General features: G+C 45.6%; 1 protein-coding gene and 1 long non-coding RNA gene across 4 annotated transcripts in view; one reads left to right on the top strand and one right to left on the bottom strand.

Annotated features, from left to right (window-relative positions):
• The window catches only part of MAD1L1 (mitotic arrest deficient 1 like 1), a 428013-nt gene that overhangs the window by 97504 nt on the left and 316112 nt on the right, over positions 1-14397 (bottom strand). For both annotated transcript variants that reach the window (XR_010988348.1, XM_068146670.1), the window contains exon 17: positions 6730-6920. Coding sequence is in view for 1 of the 2 variants with exons in the window: in XM_068146670.1 (XP_068002771.1) it covers positions 6730-6920 (191 nt within the window). In the remaining variant the exon portion in view is untranslated. The remainder of the gene's footprint in view (positions 1-6729; positions 6921-14397) is intronic.
• LOC137445174 (uncharacterized) lies at positions 1893-13101 on the top strand. Of its 2 annotated transcripts, none has more exons than XR_010988349.1 (3): positions 1893-1954; positions 8078-8177; positions 12769-13101. It is a non-coding gene; the product is annotated as an uncharacterized lncRNA (long non-coding RNA). The 2 variants fall into 2 exon arrangements; XR_010988350.1 differs by lacking the exon at positions 12769-13101 and adding an exon at positions 10838-11152.

Here is a 14397-nt window from a genome sequence, read left to right as displayed (position 1 = left end):
ACAGGGTGCTGCAGAGTGCTGGAGATATAGCGCCAGAACTGCCATACCCTTGGGACAGGAGGAAACTGGGAAAGCAACTTGATGGTCAACAGCTGATGATGACAATGCAAACAGGGAATTACAGAGGGACAGCCTGAATCTCAGATGGCATCTGTGAGCCAGCCTCATGTTTCCTGCCCAGAACCAGGCCTGCTTTTTTGAAGTGACAGGTTCTGTATATGCCTCACAGTGCAGCACAGTGTAGCACATTACTCACTCCAACAGAGAGGACGCACCCATCAGCAAGACAGATCTCTGACCTTTCAGGGAGATCACACATACCATCCTCCTGCTAGTCAGGAAAGACTCAGCCACTGGAATAATTCTCTAATATCATCAGCATTAATTAGCTGCATGGCTGGGTCTACCCTGGCAGACTGGCAGGCATGGCAGGGAAGGGGAGCAAGCGGCGCCAACATGCTGGAAATGGGTATTGTGCCAAACTGACAGGTAACAGGGGAGTGAATTCCCCAGCCCAAAGCTGCTCTATATTCCCTATCAGCACAGACTATTCATCCTCACAACAGTCCACTGACATTGGCAGGAGCATGATCCACCTCATGCAGATGGGAAACAGAGGGAGAGAAAGAGCATTAACTTTGCTCAGTTGGAACAAGGATTCAGCCCAGCCTCTTGAAGTCTTGGAGCAACATCTCTTTGCTCAGAAATTCTGCAGTATAAAGAAATCTTTCTGTTAGATCTCTCTGCTATCCTCGAGGTGACAGGTTTCATTTGGGAAAAAAGAAAAGAAAAGGTAAAAGAACCCTACCCTGCCCTAGGGGATAGGCAATTGTTTAGGGAAGCAGATGCAGCAAGAGAGAAATTGTACTGGGAGGGAAAAAAAAGCGCATGAGCGAGCAGAATAAGATGAAGACCACAGCAAGAATTAAAGTTGGGTCCTAACATGAAACAGGCTGCTACAATATCTGAAAGAAAACCATGTGTAGGAAGCTTAAATACAGGATCTGATGCTGTACCACCATGGATTGCTCAATAGCTCACATTTTACAGCTGCTGATTAGTGCAACCCAAAAGCAATCTTTGCTGACCCTTCCAGGAATCCCAGGGAGGCATCACGCTAACGCCGCGATGACAGGTGCTCCCAGAGCTGAGCAGGAAGCAAGTCTGCAACCCTCACATGGGCAGATTGAAAACAAAAATATAAAAATCAAATGACTTCTAATTAACAAGAATGAGGATCCAACAGAGGCCTACAATCTCTAATCAATCTCTTGCTGCCTGGCCTGCTCCACCGATGAGCCCCATTGTTATTTTTGATTGTGCGTGCAAGAGTGCGCGATGGCTGCTGGAAGAATAGCACTCCATCAAAATGGTGATTTCTTTCTCCCCTCGAGACTCATCAAGGATGAGGAGGAGGAGAGGGGAGAAGAAAGAGATGTAAAAGGAAACAAACAGCTAGAACATGCTTCTCAGAGATACTCTACTGAGTTCAAGGAGGAGGTAACTGAAACGGCGGGTACGCCAGGCATGCAGACTGATTCAGAGCTCCCAACAGTGCTGTCAGCTTCAAGATGAGACAAGAGCACTCAGGCAAGTAGAAGTAATCCCTGTGTTAGCCATCCTGCTTCTTCCAAGCCATACGTCGTTCACGGCTGCACCCCAGACAACTGATGCTAAGGCTGTGCTGGAATCTCTGCAGATTGGACTCTTTCCACACATTTAACCACATGAGTTTTGTCTCCCCCTTTCTGTCTGCAGTTTGTCAGCATCACTCTGTTTAAAACACCCTCTCGGTTCTTCCTTAATTCAATCCAGCCTCATTTCCCTCCTCAAGGAAAGAGGATTAAGCTATTCTTGTGCACATCGCTGCCCTGTTGCATGCTGCACACCTTGTCAGTACAGAGACTACAGGACAGCAGGGTACAGAAGCCATGGGGCAAGCAAAGGAGAGTGGGTAAGTTAAAAGTGGTGTTTGTCCTTCCACCATACCTTTCTTCCATACAAAGCCTTTGTCTTTTTCCCCCCTTTATGTTCTGTGGTGAACCACAACAGAAGCAAGTGCTCACTTTTCAGATTGCCCTGAAGTTTGATAGTGATAGCTCCTCTGATAGATCTGTAAATCAGCTCTGTACAGAGGTGTGCATTGAAGACAGTGTGTGCACACTGGCTGTTAATTTAACAGGTTGCAGAAGAGCTGTTGATTTTATTGCCACATTACCAATCCAACAGGACACCAATAAAGGTTTTACTCTGCAGCAAGAAGTGCCAGCCCTGCAGCTGGCAACATTCTCAAGATGTGTTAAGATGCTTCTGGTTCTGCTTGCTGGCTGGTATCTTGGGTATTCTTTTTCAAGGCAACTTGGGGATGCTCTTCAATGAACAACCGCTGGTGTTTGGGTTTCTGTTTCATTATTTTGACAGAAAATAACAACATGGGCGAGACCTGAGAGAATTCCATACTCTGCAAGGCTGGGCTCTGAAGATACAGAAAATCTCTGTTTAAAGGCAGCCTTTTGGTCAGGACTGTTTATGAGAGCAGACAGCTAACACTGCTGAGATACTGGGAAGACTTTGTTTTAACTTCCTTACTGATCAGCTTAGACTCAAGTAATTAACACGTGAATTATTATGACAACTGAGCACTTCTTTCTGAGAAAGCAGGGGAATATGAAACCAGAAATATTTCAAACACTGCCAGATTTCAGGTAGCTGTTACACAGCATCAGATCAATTGCCTTTTCCATCCAGGATCCTATCAAGAGAGTAATGAGCACCACATTTATGCCTGAACAGTGGAAGCCGTTTACCTGAACCACAGTGAATAATCAAGTACAGATTGCTCTCTCTGAGCACCTTCTTACTCTCTCTTCTTCATTCAAGTCTTCATTGCCAAGGAAAGATGTTGACTTGCTGGAATGTGTCCAGAGAAGGGCAACAAAGTTGGAGAGGGGTTTGGAGCACAGCCCTGTGAGGAGAGGCTGAGGGAGCTGGGGTAGCTTAGCCTGGAGAAGAGGAGGCTCAGGGGAGGCCTTATTGCTCTCTACAACTACCTTAAGGGAGGTTGTAGACAGGCGGATGTTGGTCTCTTCTCTCAGGCAGCCAGCACCAGAACAAGAGGACACAGTCTCAGGCTGCACCAGGGGAGGTTTAGGCTGGATATTAGGAAGAAATTCTTCACAGAAAGAATGATTTGCCATTGGAATGTGCTGCCCAGGGAGGTGGTGGAGTCACCATCACTGGAAGTGTTTAAGAGGGGACTGGATGAGGCACTAGGTGCCATGGTTTAGTTGATTAGATGGTGTTAGGTGATAGGTTGGACTTGATGATCTCAAACGTCTTTTCCAACCTGGTCTGGTCTGGTCTGGTCTATTCTACTCTACTCTACTCTACTCTACTCTGTTTCCAGAGGATGGAGTTCAATGTTGCCAACTACAGAAGTAACAAACCCATCTGTAGACATAACCCAGAAAACAAACAGCATGCATGGGAATTTTCTTCCCAACCTCTGCTCTAAGAGGTTGCCTTCACACCTCACAGCAGAGCGCTCTGGATGTCCCTGCTTAAGGTAAATGTAAATATTTAATGCAAAACTAGGTCTTATTATCTCTCCACAAAGATACCTCACTATTTTACAAAATATACTGAGCTCCTGCTCTCAGCAGTACCTTGAAGCCATAGGATCTTATCTAAGAGGATTTGCACTCCTTCCATTTTAAATTGATTGGCTTCAGATGCTTTGGCTGGGACTGTGTCTTTAGGCACACAAAAAGCAAAAGCCCTAGATTTAATTTCTCTGCACTGTTTGTTCGTTTGTACAAGTGTCTTCAAATCATCTCCTCTTCAAATTTGACCAGTCTTTCTGTTTACCAAAAGACTTTCTTTTTCTGAAACAATTGTCATTGCCTTTCTAAAGGCCTCATTTCCTCCCTCTCTCTCAGGAGCTAGCCAGAGACAAGAGTAAACAGCACGATGTACACATGACCAAGCTATGACATCCTGCTCTGCCACTGCTTAATTCCAGGTTGGCTAAGCTGATTTTGAGGCTCCCTGGCAGCGTTTGTTTGTTTTAATAGATATCTTCAATGGATTGTTAGAGAGGGAGTCAATGCAGTTCTTGGGCATCTCATGAGTGGGCTGGCCTAGACACGCCAGTCGAGTATAACGCAGAACGCAAACTTTGTGCCGTGGCCTGGAACATCCAATGCAGAGCGACAGGAGCGGAATACAAACTGTGAAGTGCTCCAATAACTATAATTGCATTACATCTAAACTAAACTCCTGGTGAGGAATCTGTAACACAGCTTTCCACAGCATTTAATTAAAAGAATAAAAAAGAGCAAACAGGCGAGAGCGAGCTGTGAAGGCTGAGCTGCGCCTCGCTGCCTACGCGCTCGCATGCAGAGGGTCTGAAAATCACTGCAACATCCTTGATGAGCTCATCTGTTGCATCGATAGGGATCACCAATAAACACTGATATGCTTTCATTGGAATTCAGTGCTCATTTACAGATGCAGTCATTTGTATTCGCAGCATGGCACCGTGATTAACCCTTTCACTGAAGCTGTAATTCCAATTAATGCAAATTGGCTGGACACGTACAGCATGTAGATAATAAGCTCTATTACAGTAACAGCCTACCTTGGTGGGGGAAAACCAAGCACATCTTTCATCTTTGTTTAGCTTTTGAAGGGGTTACATTAGAGTAGCTCCTACTGCATCCCTGCTATTGAAGCCTTGCTGAAAATTAAATGCCACCAGCAGTGCTACTGAAAGATGTTCTAAAGTTTACAGGCAAACTACAGAAGCTTGTAAAGTGCCAAGGGACTTCTCTGGTGTAATTATATAGATCCTGTTTCATAAACTGCTTGAATGGAATAAATACAAATAGCATTCCCTGCTTTGTGGCTTCTTTAGGTTAATGAAATGCACACAAACACCCACAGTCTGCTATGGCTCAGAAATTCCACAGCATAAACACACAACCTCGCTGGAAGCCGTAGTCAGGATTCAAGCCTCGGTACGTATATGAGAACCAGCTGCCTGGACTCAGCAAGCAAATAATTTGTTTATATTCTGCTGCTATTCTAAGCTGCAGACTGAACAGGGAGAAACAGCCTAAGATTTTGTATTTCAGGCTCTAATTAGTGATTCTGCTTCTCCTGTCCAAAGAGGTGTGAGGTAAGAGAGGCTGAGGAATTCCACGAATCAGTAAGTAACCCACCCTAGGCTTGGGGAAATGTGAGATCTGCCCCACGTGGTGACACCTCCATCCTCTGGACATACTGGAGAATGAAGACTTCAGTGAAGAAACGTAAGCACAGAAGAGTGTTTAGGGAGTGGAATCTGCACCGTATTATTCACTCTCCTGCATGCAAATTATTTCTTTTGCCACAATACAAAGGACAATTTGATCCTACTGGAGACAAACTACTGAGCTACCAGTCAGTTGCTGTTCACATGGCCAGTATGCAATTTTCTCGTGTTTTCAGAACCTTCTCCATACATGCCATCTCTCCCAACACACAGAAAGAAGTGGTGGTTCTGCTGCCTGGCCAGGGCATGCAACAGATGTCTCCAGGAGTCTGCTATAGTTTTAGTTCCTAAACATTTAACAATACAGGAAGAGGCCTTTGGAGGTGTTAAAACTAACAGCATTGCACCATCTCAACAGAGAACTGTTTTCAGGAGTCAAGGACCAGTACCTCAAAACTTCCTAGTTATACTATGGATCCTAGGTGCTGTCTTACACTTACCCCTCACTTACTTTACTTGTTGTTTGCTTGTTTGTTTATCTGAGGCTGTAAATTTGCAGAAAAGGAAAATGTTTGGCCTGTTATGTAAAGAACCAATACAGCAGCAATCCACATGCTGCACACATCTGCAGGTCAGTCGAAACACAACTTCTCTACTCTGTTCCCCCCCGTACTAAACGCTTCCAAACCACTCATCCTTTGCACAAATGAGCCTCACCCCAGGGGGATCAGTGGGAGGCAGTTCCATTTGCATTTGCCACCAAGAAGAAAGTTCTCCCACTGACCCAGAAACTTGGGCAGTTGACACTTGAACCAACGTAAAGATGGAACTTCACAGCTCGGTGACTCTGAGGTCACACTTCAGCTCGCTAATGCCCCAGCCCAACTGTGCTAGCTGGAAGGCAATGAAGAAGAAAAACAGCACCTATCAAGCCACAACCCAGCCTCAGACCACCTAGCCAGACCAATAAAGGTATCAGGCTGACAGAAGACAGACTGTTATTGCTACTCATCTGGGCTGTTCACATAAATGGCACTTCACACACGCAAGGATGAGTTGCTGCTCCAAAGCAGTTCCAATTTACATAAAGACAAGATGACGCCAGGCAGACAAGCTGGAGGACAGCGAAGACAGTAGCGACGTACATCTCGCAGTGAAGTAAGGATGAAACCTTGATGGTTACATATCTAACTGATAATACAAAAAGGTGAAGTGCAAGGCCACATGCTTCAGGTATTATGCATATATAGCCTCTTCTCATTGCTCCTGACTTTGATGGATAAGTGGAAGACCAGATGTCAAACCTTCAACGGGAATTTGTTCTTAAAAGCAAAAAGCACCTTTATTTCCCCCATAAGGAACACAGAGCAGGGGGGGCAGTGATTTACCAGTCTAATCACTGAGCAAGAGCCAATCCGTTCTGGCATACTGACAAGCATGAGCCCAAAGGTGCAGCGATGGGTGCAGAGACCTACCTTAAAAAGCAGGCAGTCCCCCTGGTGCTCGGCGTAGATGGAGGTGAGCCGATACTGGTTCTCGGTGGTGATGTCGATCTGGTAGCCGGTCAGTGAGTAGCACACCTTGCGAAACTCCTGGATCTTGGTCTGGAAAACTTCTTTCAGACGCTGGTTTTTCAGTTCTGCACTTTCCACTTGCTTCTTCAGCTCTGGGTGGGGGGAAGCAAAGGGCTATTTTGTTACACGTCACGAGCAGGGAGTCCTCGTGCTGTATTTACAGCGCTGGCCGAACTAAGTGGATTGAAAAGGTTTAATTAAGTTTTTCAAAGAAAAAACAAATGAAGCAGGCAGAGTAAAGAAACAGGCAAGCCAGATTCCTCTCTTTCTGGCCCCAGCAGAGCAAAACAAGGATAAACTGAGGAATACCGAAACCAGGCGCGTCTCGGCGGGGTGGATTCTTCGTTTGCTCAGCCAGTCTTTTAACAACGTACCACAAAGTGCAAAGCTGTGGCATCCACTTCCCCATGTGCACACATTTTCTGCAAGGAACCCAAGAGAAGGCTGCTCCGTTACATGGAGCAAGAAAAGTGGGAAAATGATGAGAAATGCCCCTTCTCTATGGCTGCATCAGGAGGAAGCTGCCTCTAAGGGAAATTTCCTCCAACGTACTCTTGATTTGACTGTAAGTGCTTTGATCTCAAACTGACACACTGCTTAGGAATCCCTCAAGATTCAGGAAGGGGCTTTTATTGTGATGAAAAGCCTGAAGAGTACCACTGCCTCGTTGCATTCGCTACCTTAACCGGACTAGTCCCTAGAAGAGAGTTCCTGTGAGACTGCCTGCCACTCACCCTGTGTTTTATTGCTACAAAGGGAGCTGCCAGTACTGTGAATCCTTCAAGAGGATACACAACAATTACCATGAATCTTTCACCCAAGGTGCCTTCTGAGTAATTAAACCTCGATTTATCCCCCCATTAATTATAGAGATTGGCTTAACTTTAATATACACTAGAGATGTCTTCCAAGTCAGCCTATTTTATCAACACTGCAGTCCAGGGTAAGAGGAAAACCCTGACTCTTTCTACGAGCAAACAAACAGCCTTCTTCTTTCAGATACCTCTTTGTCATTCTGAGGTTTAGGGCTTTGTCTGTGCTGTGATCAGAGATACATAATTGCAGCATATGTAGGCCTTTCTTTTATCTGTGTCTTTCTTTTAGCTAGTGCAGGGCTCAGTAGCAGGATGTCAAGGACTTCAGTGCAAGTTGATTGCTTGAGTATGAAAGGAGGTTTTTGGCCCATGCTAAGATATTACTGTTTCCCAACTGAATGGGAAAAGTCTCTGAGTATTTGTGTTTCCATCAGCCTCCCAAGCACAGTGCATGAAGAACGCAGGATGGCAACTGCAAGGACATGGACTTGCCTCTGATTCACCACTGAGAAGCTGCAAGTGCTCCAGGAGAACGTGAGTCTGCTCTTATCTTTTGTACTGCTTTGGTTAGGAGCTCCAGGTGGGACAAAAGGATAATTCAGTGTTAAGTTAAAGTGCCTTAAATGCTACTGAGGATGCCCCTGCTCAGAAGTACTTTGGCCTTAATTCAGTTCAGCTTAATTCCCAGGCAAGGACAGGAACTCTTTAATGGTTAAAGAGGAGGATGTGTCCCTTTATTTCTGAGTGAAAGCATCCACACAGGGAGAGTTAATGCTGACCAACTCTTACCTGTGGTTCATTTGGCTCTCTCTCTGGCTTGTGGCCATGATGTATGTGCCAAGTATTTCCTTTACTATGGGTCTTCTCCCAGTTGTATCTCACTTTGTCAAGGGGAGCAAACCAGTCTTGGGGAACACGACCAGTTTGTTCATCAAAACACAGTTGCTGGGGGAATGTGAGTATCCAAACCGGGCTTACAAGCCCAAATGATCATGGTTTACACTCCATCCCTTCTCATGAGCTTGCAAAGGCTGTGTCTTTCCTGACCATCCCATGTTCCCCTTCATCCCAAACTCATTACTGAGTGATTAACACAACCCCTCTTCGGATTGTTACAACCTTTTCCCCCTCCTCTCAGATGAGTCTGGTCTTAAATTAATCTAGCAATCAGCCTCTGAAATTAGGAGGTATAACAAGCAGCTCTGACCTCAATATTCTCACTGCCTTCACTGTCTCACTATGCAACCTTTAAGGACAAAATCCTCTATTTGAAAGCAAAAATTCAGTGCCCACAGTGCAGTGGTAAATAACATTTTGCCACTGTCAGAGACAGCACTGCCTTTAATGTATTGCACATGTCCAACAGCAATATATTTTTCCCTAATAAATGCAGCCTAGCCTTGGAAAAGTAAATCTGCCTTGTCCTACCACATCTCAGAGGCTGCCTTTCCTGACTTTTATAACCTTGGAGGTGGATGGCACCCTAATTCATGAACTCCTTGAACAGCTTTCATTATTCATGAAGAGTTAGCACCTTTTCCACTGTTCTGTCTCTCAGACTTGGTACTGCTAATGGCCATTGCAAGAATCCTCACACCAGTTGGATTGCAGCTTTCTTCACCCACCCAGCAGCACTGGCCTAGTTAGACTACAACCATGTGAACCCACAATAGCAACTAACCAATGGCAACTGCCTTCCTCCACTACCCTCAGGGTGAAAAAGACTGACTGATTACAGTCAGTCTTTGCTGCAAGAAATCCTGAAGGACTAGCAAGCCTTCACTCTGGACAGCATGCCCCAGCCTCCTCCTGCTGCTCCTCCTGGCCCTCTTTCCATTGCCTGCAGCAGTTCTGGTGTATAACCACATCAGCTATCCTGGCTGAAGGAATTCATCTGCAAGAAAAAAAACTTTATCTCCTTGTTAGAGATGCCTTGTGTCAGCCACTGGCACGAGGTGCTGAACTCGGTAACTGCTAATGCAGATGCAGTTGAAAGTGCCAGCATCAGCCAGGGATGGGATAAAGCCTTGTTTTCCTCTCTATGGCTTCTTTAGCAATTCTCCAGCAGTGTTTTTTTACCTTGAGAATGGGGCAGAAAAAAACCAAGCAGGCACAGGGCCACGATAGGAATGCTTAAGTTTGTAGCTGCCCCCAGTGAAAGGTCCATTGAACTCTGACTGTAAAACAAAGATTGCTCTTCCTTTATGCCCAATTAAACTGCAGTCCTCAATAGTTCAACCTCAGCAGCTGCTGGTGCCTACCTCCTGCAGTATTGATCCTGTGGAAACAATTCAGCTAGGGGCTATTCCCGGATTAACTCAGGACAGCACTCAGGACAGCGACTGCTCCTCTGTTTTCCATTGAGGGCTCTGCTGATGCAGCCAAGAAGAGAATTCACAGAAGAGTAACTTTATAGGAAGGAAACCTGAGACTTAAGAAACATAACACAGGTTCCCAGTGCTGAAACAAAGCCATCTGAGATGCCCTAGGATACTTTTCACAGCTTCCCACCATGCTTCTGCAGGAAAGAGAGCCTGCAGGTTCTGTCTCATACCAGCCAGCCCCAGGCCAATGTTTCAGATGCTTTGGGATGTCTAAAATGGCACAGGATTCTTCTTTGTAGAGACAGTGCAGCCTCTCTGCACTGCATATGGCCCTGGCACTGCAGATTCTCTGCACCCCAAGAACAGCACAGGCACCATATGCACTGATTTGGGGACAGTAATTAATCTTTCTAACAAGCTAAGAGGCAGCTCATTGTTTGCTCTGCATCTGAATTTACAGATGTGACGGTGCTGGTTCTTAGGCCTCACCTATTACTTCTAACTCCCGCCAAATTTCAAGCACAGTCAGGAAAAATGGCTGTAAAAGTCATCATTTGCAGAGTGCAATTCAGCAGAGTGCCATTTCAGAGCAACACTTGAGGCACAACCACAGAGGCCACTGACAGAGGGAAATTCTTTCAGGATGGGTTGAGGTGCATTACCAAAGCAGGTTTCTGATGGCAGCTTTACTGTTTCCACCCATTTTATCTACCACCTACAAAACACTGAATGTCTTGATCCTTTAAGAGCTCTCATAGCAGTTGGAGAATTAGGTTTAATTATATCTTCAAAAGCCAGTGTTTGAAAATGAGAGTCCCTGTATTTATAGTACCTGTTTGAGTTTGACTCTGCTGCACTTGCACAGCACAGGTGAGAGATGCTGCAGGTGTGCTCCGCAGAAGCCATGGATGGGGAAAGCCACACCATAAACATCCTTCATCCCAGAGAAGGGGACGCCACAGCATCCCTCACTGAAGCATCAGTGGAACAAATAAGAGCTGAGAAAATAAGTGTGAGATTTGGCAGGATGCGCCTTGGTCGGGGATAATGACTGGCTGTTTGCTTTGCCTGGGGAAAAAAAACAAATGAAGGAGGGGAACAGGGAGAACAGGAAAATATATGGAAATCACACTGCTCCACCTCCTTTGTATTCAGGCCAAGAATATGTACTGCCTGTCCTGAAGAGTTCAGTGGGGGGGGGGGGGGAGGGAAAAAATCCTCACTCACTGAAAAACAAAACTCATTCATCTGCTACAGAATGAATATTGCCAAATGATGAACTTCCCCCTAATGATGCTGCTTCTTGAACACCTCCTGTTTTTTTTCCACCCACTTGTATCGACTTTAATGAGGAATTCAAACTATTCTGGATAAATAAATAAAATATGAGTTAGGCTTTTTTGGTCTCACATAGTGAAAATGTCACTGCTTTTTTATTCCATTGCTTTTACACTCCTCACATCTGAAAACGTTCACAGCTGCCTAGAAATACCACAGCTTTGGCTGCTTGCTCCGAGTTCAGCTAGGTCAATCAATAGCAATAGCAGTCTCTGCACCAAAGAAAACCAAATCCACACTTAACCTTTTCCCCAGGGAAAGAGGAGGAAACAATAAGGCTCTCAGCATGCCAAAACAGCCATGAAATTAAATGTATCACTAGTCTTTTCCACGAAAACACAGATTTGTTCTGCCCATCCTCAAAGATGCCACAAGCCATGTAGCTGTGTTAATTCAGCTGCGATCCCAGCTAGCATCTCTAAGGCCTGAAGTCCTTTCTAACTGGCTACTAAAGGTTACTTTCCCTCAGTAACATGTCTGGGGGTCACTCACTCCAACACATACAGGACCAAGTATTTACACAGCAATTCCTATCCCTGCTGGCCCTGCCAGAATGCCCAGCCAGATGCCAGCTAACACTGCTGTGAAGGACATTGTATTTTTAACAGCCCTGCTCTATTTAAACAACAGAGTACTTAAGATTTTGTTTCCAGCCTAGAGAAGGGATGTCAGTACCATCTTGTTTGCACCCTAGCCTGTATCAGAGGCAGTGTGGCCAGCAGGAGCAGGGAGGTCATTCTGCCCTTGTACTCGGCACTGGTTAGGCCACACCTTGAGTACTGTGTCCAGTTCTCAGGTTAGGCCCCTCAGGTTAGGGAAAGATGTTGAGTTGCTGGAACATGTCCAGAGAAGGGCAACAAGGTTGGGGAGGGGTTTGAAACACAAGCCCTATGAGGAGAGGCTGAGGGAGCTGGAGTTGCTTAGCCTGGAGAAGAGGAGGCTCAGGGGAGACCTTATTGCTATCCACAACTACCTGAAGGGAGGTTGTAGCCAGGTGGGGGTTGGTCTCTTCTCCCAGGCAACCCACACCAGAACAAGAGGACACAGTCTCAAACTGTGCCAGGGGAGGTTTAGGCTGGATGTTAGGAAGGAGTTCTTCATAGAAAGAGTTATTTGCCATTGGAATGGGCTGCCCAGGGAGGTGGTGGAGTCACCATCACTTGAAGTGTTCAGGAAGAGACTGGATGGGGTGCCATGGTTTAGTTGATTAGATGGTGTTGGATGATAGGTTGGACACAATGATCTGACAGGTCTCTTCCAACCTGGTTAATTCTATTCTATTCTAATGTGAAGAAGAAATGTCATTTTCTCAATTTCAAGAAGCAAGGCCACCATTACCCTTATTTTCTCCCACCTACACAAGCTTTTTCTGTTCCCATAATGCGTGCCTGCCATGCAGTGTCACCCATCAATCACCCCCACTTGCACCCCATGTTTTATTTAATTACATCCTCTCATTGCAGGTCTGTCCTTTCCAGCTGACTCTTTGCAACTCTTAACTCTGCCCTTCTGCACCTAAAATGCTTCCAGCCATTCCCCTGTTCAAAGCCTGAGCTGAAATTTTTCTCTCCCAGTTTCAAGTTTACGAGGAGCGGCGTCTGAAAAGACTTCAGTGATATTCTGTGAAGGACACAATATAAAAGGGAATTGTATCGTATTAAATAAAGGCTAATAGAAGAAGAGCTGAACATTTTCTGATCCAGGCAAGTTTATGACCATTGCTTTTGAGAGATAAAACTCGCTTTGCCAGCTTTTATAGTTGTGTTTTATGCCCCCGGGGAGTGAGCCCGTGCAACGCGACCAGCGCAGCAGCCTCATGCCACCCTCACTCGACCCTCACAACCTGGCAAACTCCGTCTGCTCTTTCCAACACTTGCAATTTGTGCTCTTACAATCATGAATTATAACTTTTCTTGAAGGTAAAAACAGTTTTATATTCAACAGACTGCACTGGCTGCTCAATTTCAAACCTAAGTGGTATTTATTTGATCAGTCAACGCTGGTTTATTTTTAAACCGTGTATGTACCATATGGTTCAGTGCACCTCCCACCCCCTTCCTCCAGCCACCAGTTTGCCCTTCCAGCAGCTCAGGGAAGAGTTTTCAAAGGCAGCACACGATGAGCAAAACTCTCCATCACCATGGCCAGCCACAGCTCTTGCACTGGCCAAGAACTCTCCGCTAAGAAAGTCTCCCATATGTTTCTTGTCACTGCAGATGGTTATCTCAAGCCCCCTTTCAGACAAGCTATGTATCTTTACAAGGGTACCACTTCTTGGAAAGAAGTCCAGAATTAACCTTTATACTCAGACAATGTCCACAAAGTGGCAGAGGAGAGCACAAGGCTAGGGAGAAAGCAGCAGGACTTTGAAAATCAGAGAGAGGAAGCTGTGGGAGAGAATGAACTTTCTCTTGTAGCAGCTCCACACATACAATACACATTAGAGTAAGTAAAGGTCTTGTTTCTGCTTCTGGTAATGCTGACAATTGCAGACTCACAAGCACACTTGAAGCTGGCCTGTGCACAGACATCAGGCAGATGAACCATCATGAAACAAAAGGCTTCTTCAAGGGACCCCAGCACACACACACACTGCTTGGAACTTTTTCTGCCCTTCCTCTCGTTGGGAAAGTTGTTTCAGAGTAGAGGAAGGCAGGAAAAAATGGGCTTTTGGAAGTCCAGCTCAGGTTCTCAGCCAGCCCCTCTACATTGTTCCCAGTGAAGGCAGTGCAGTGTTGTGTGAAGAGACCCCAGGTAGCTTTAAAATCACTGGCTTAAATGATATGAAGAGCCTGGCTGCAGCAATACAAAACTCAGTGGAGACGGGGACATCCACCCCGATGCAGTTTAAGCAACCCAAAGAGGACTTCACCAACTAGTATGATATGGCACAAACCATTTGGAAGTCAGGATTGTCACACTCGTCATAAACTGTCAACCAGCCAGAGAGACACCTCCCTCCATCATCTAAATGATGATTAAAGTCTTCTAGCCTCATTTCCCTTCCGTATGGCAATTATAGACCAACAGCCCTTCCCAGATCAAGGTGATGTCAGCTGGAGTTGGAGCCAGTCATTAAGCTGAGATGCAGA

Source organism: Melanerpes formicivorus, unplaced genomic scaffold (genome assembly GCF_026170545.1).
Source record: "Melanerpes formicivorus ecotype bairdi unplaced genomic scaffold, bMelFor1.0.p_v2 SCAF_14, whole genome shotgun sequence".
Classification (NCBI taxonomy): Eukaryota; Metazoa; Chordata; class Aves; order Piciformes; family Picidae; genus Melanerpes; species Melanerpes formicivorus.
This window is presented reverse-complemented; position numbering and strand designations above follow the sequence as displayed.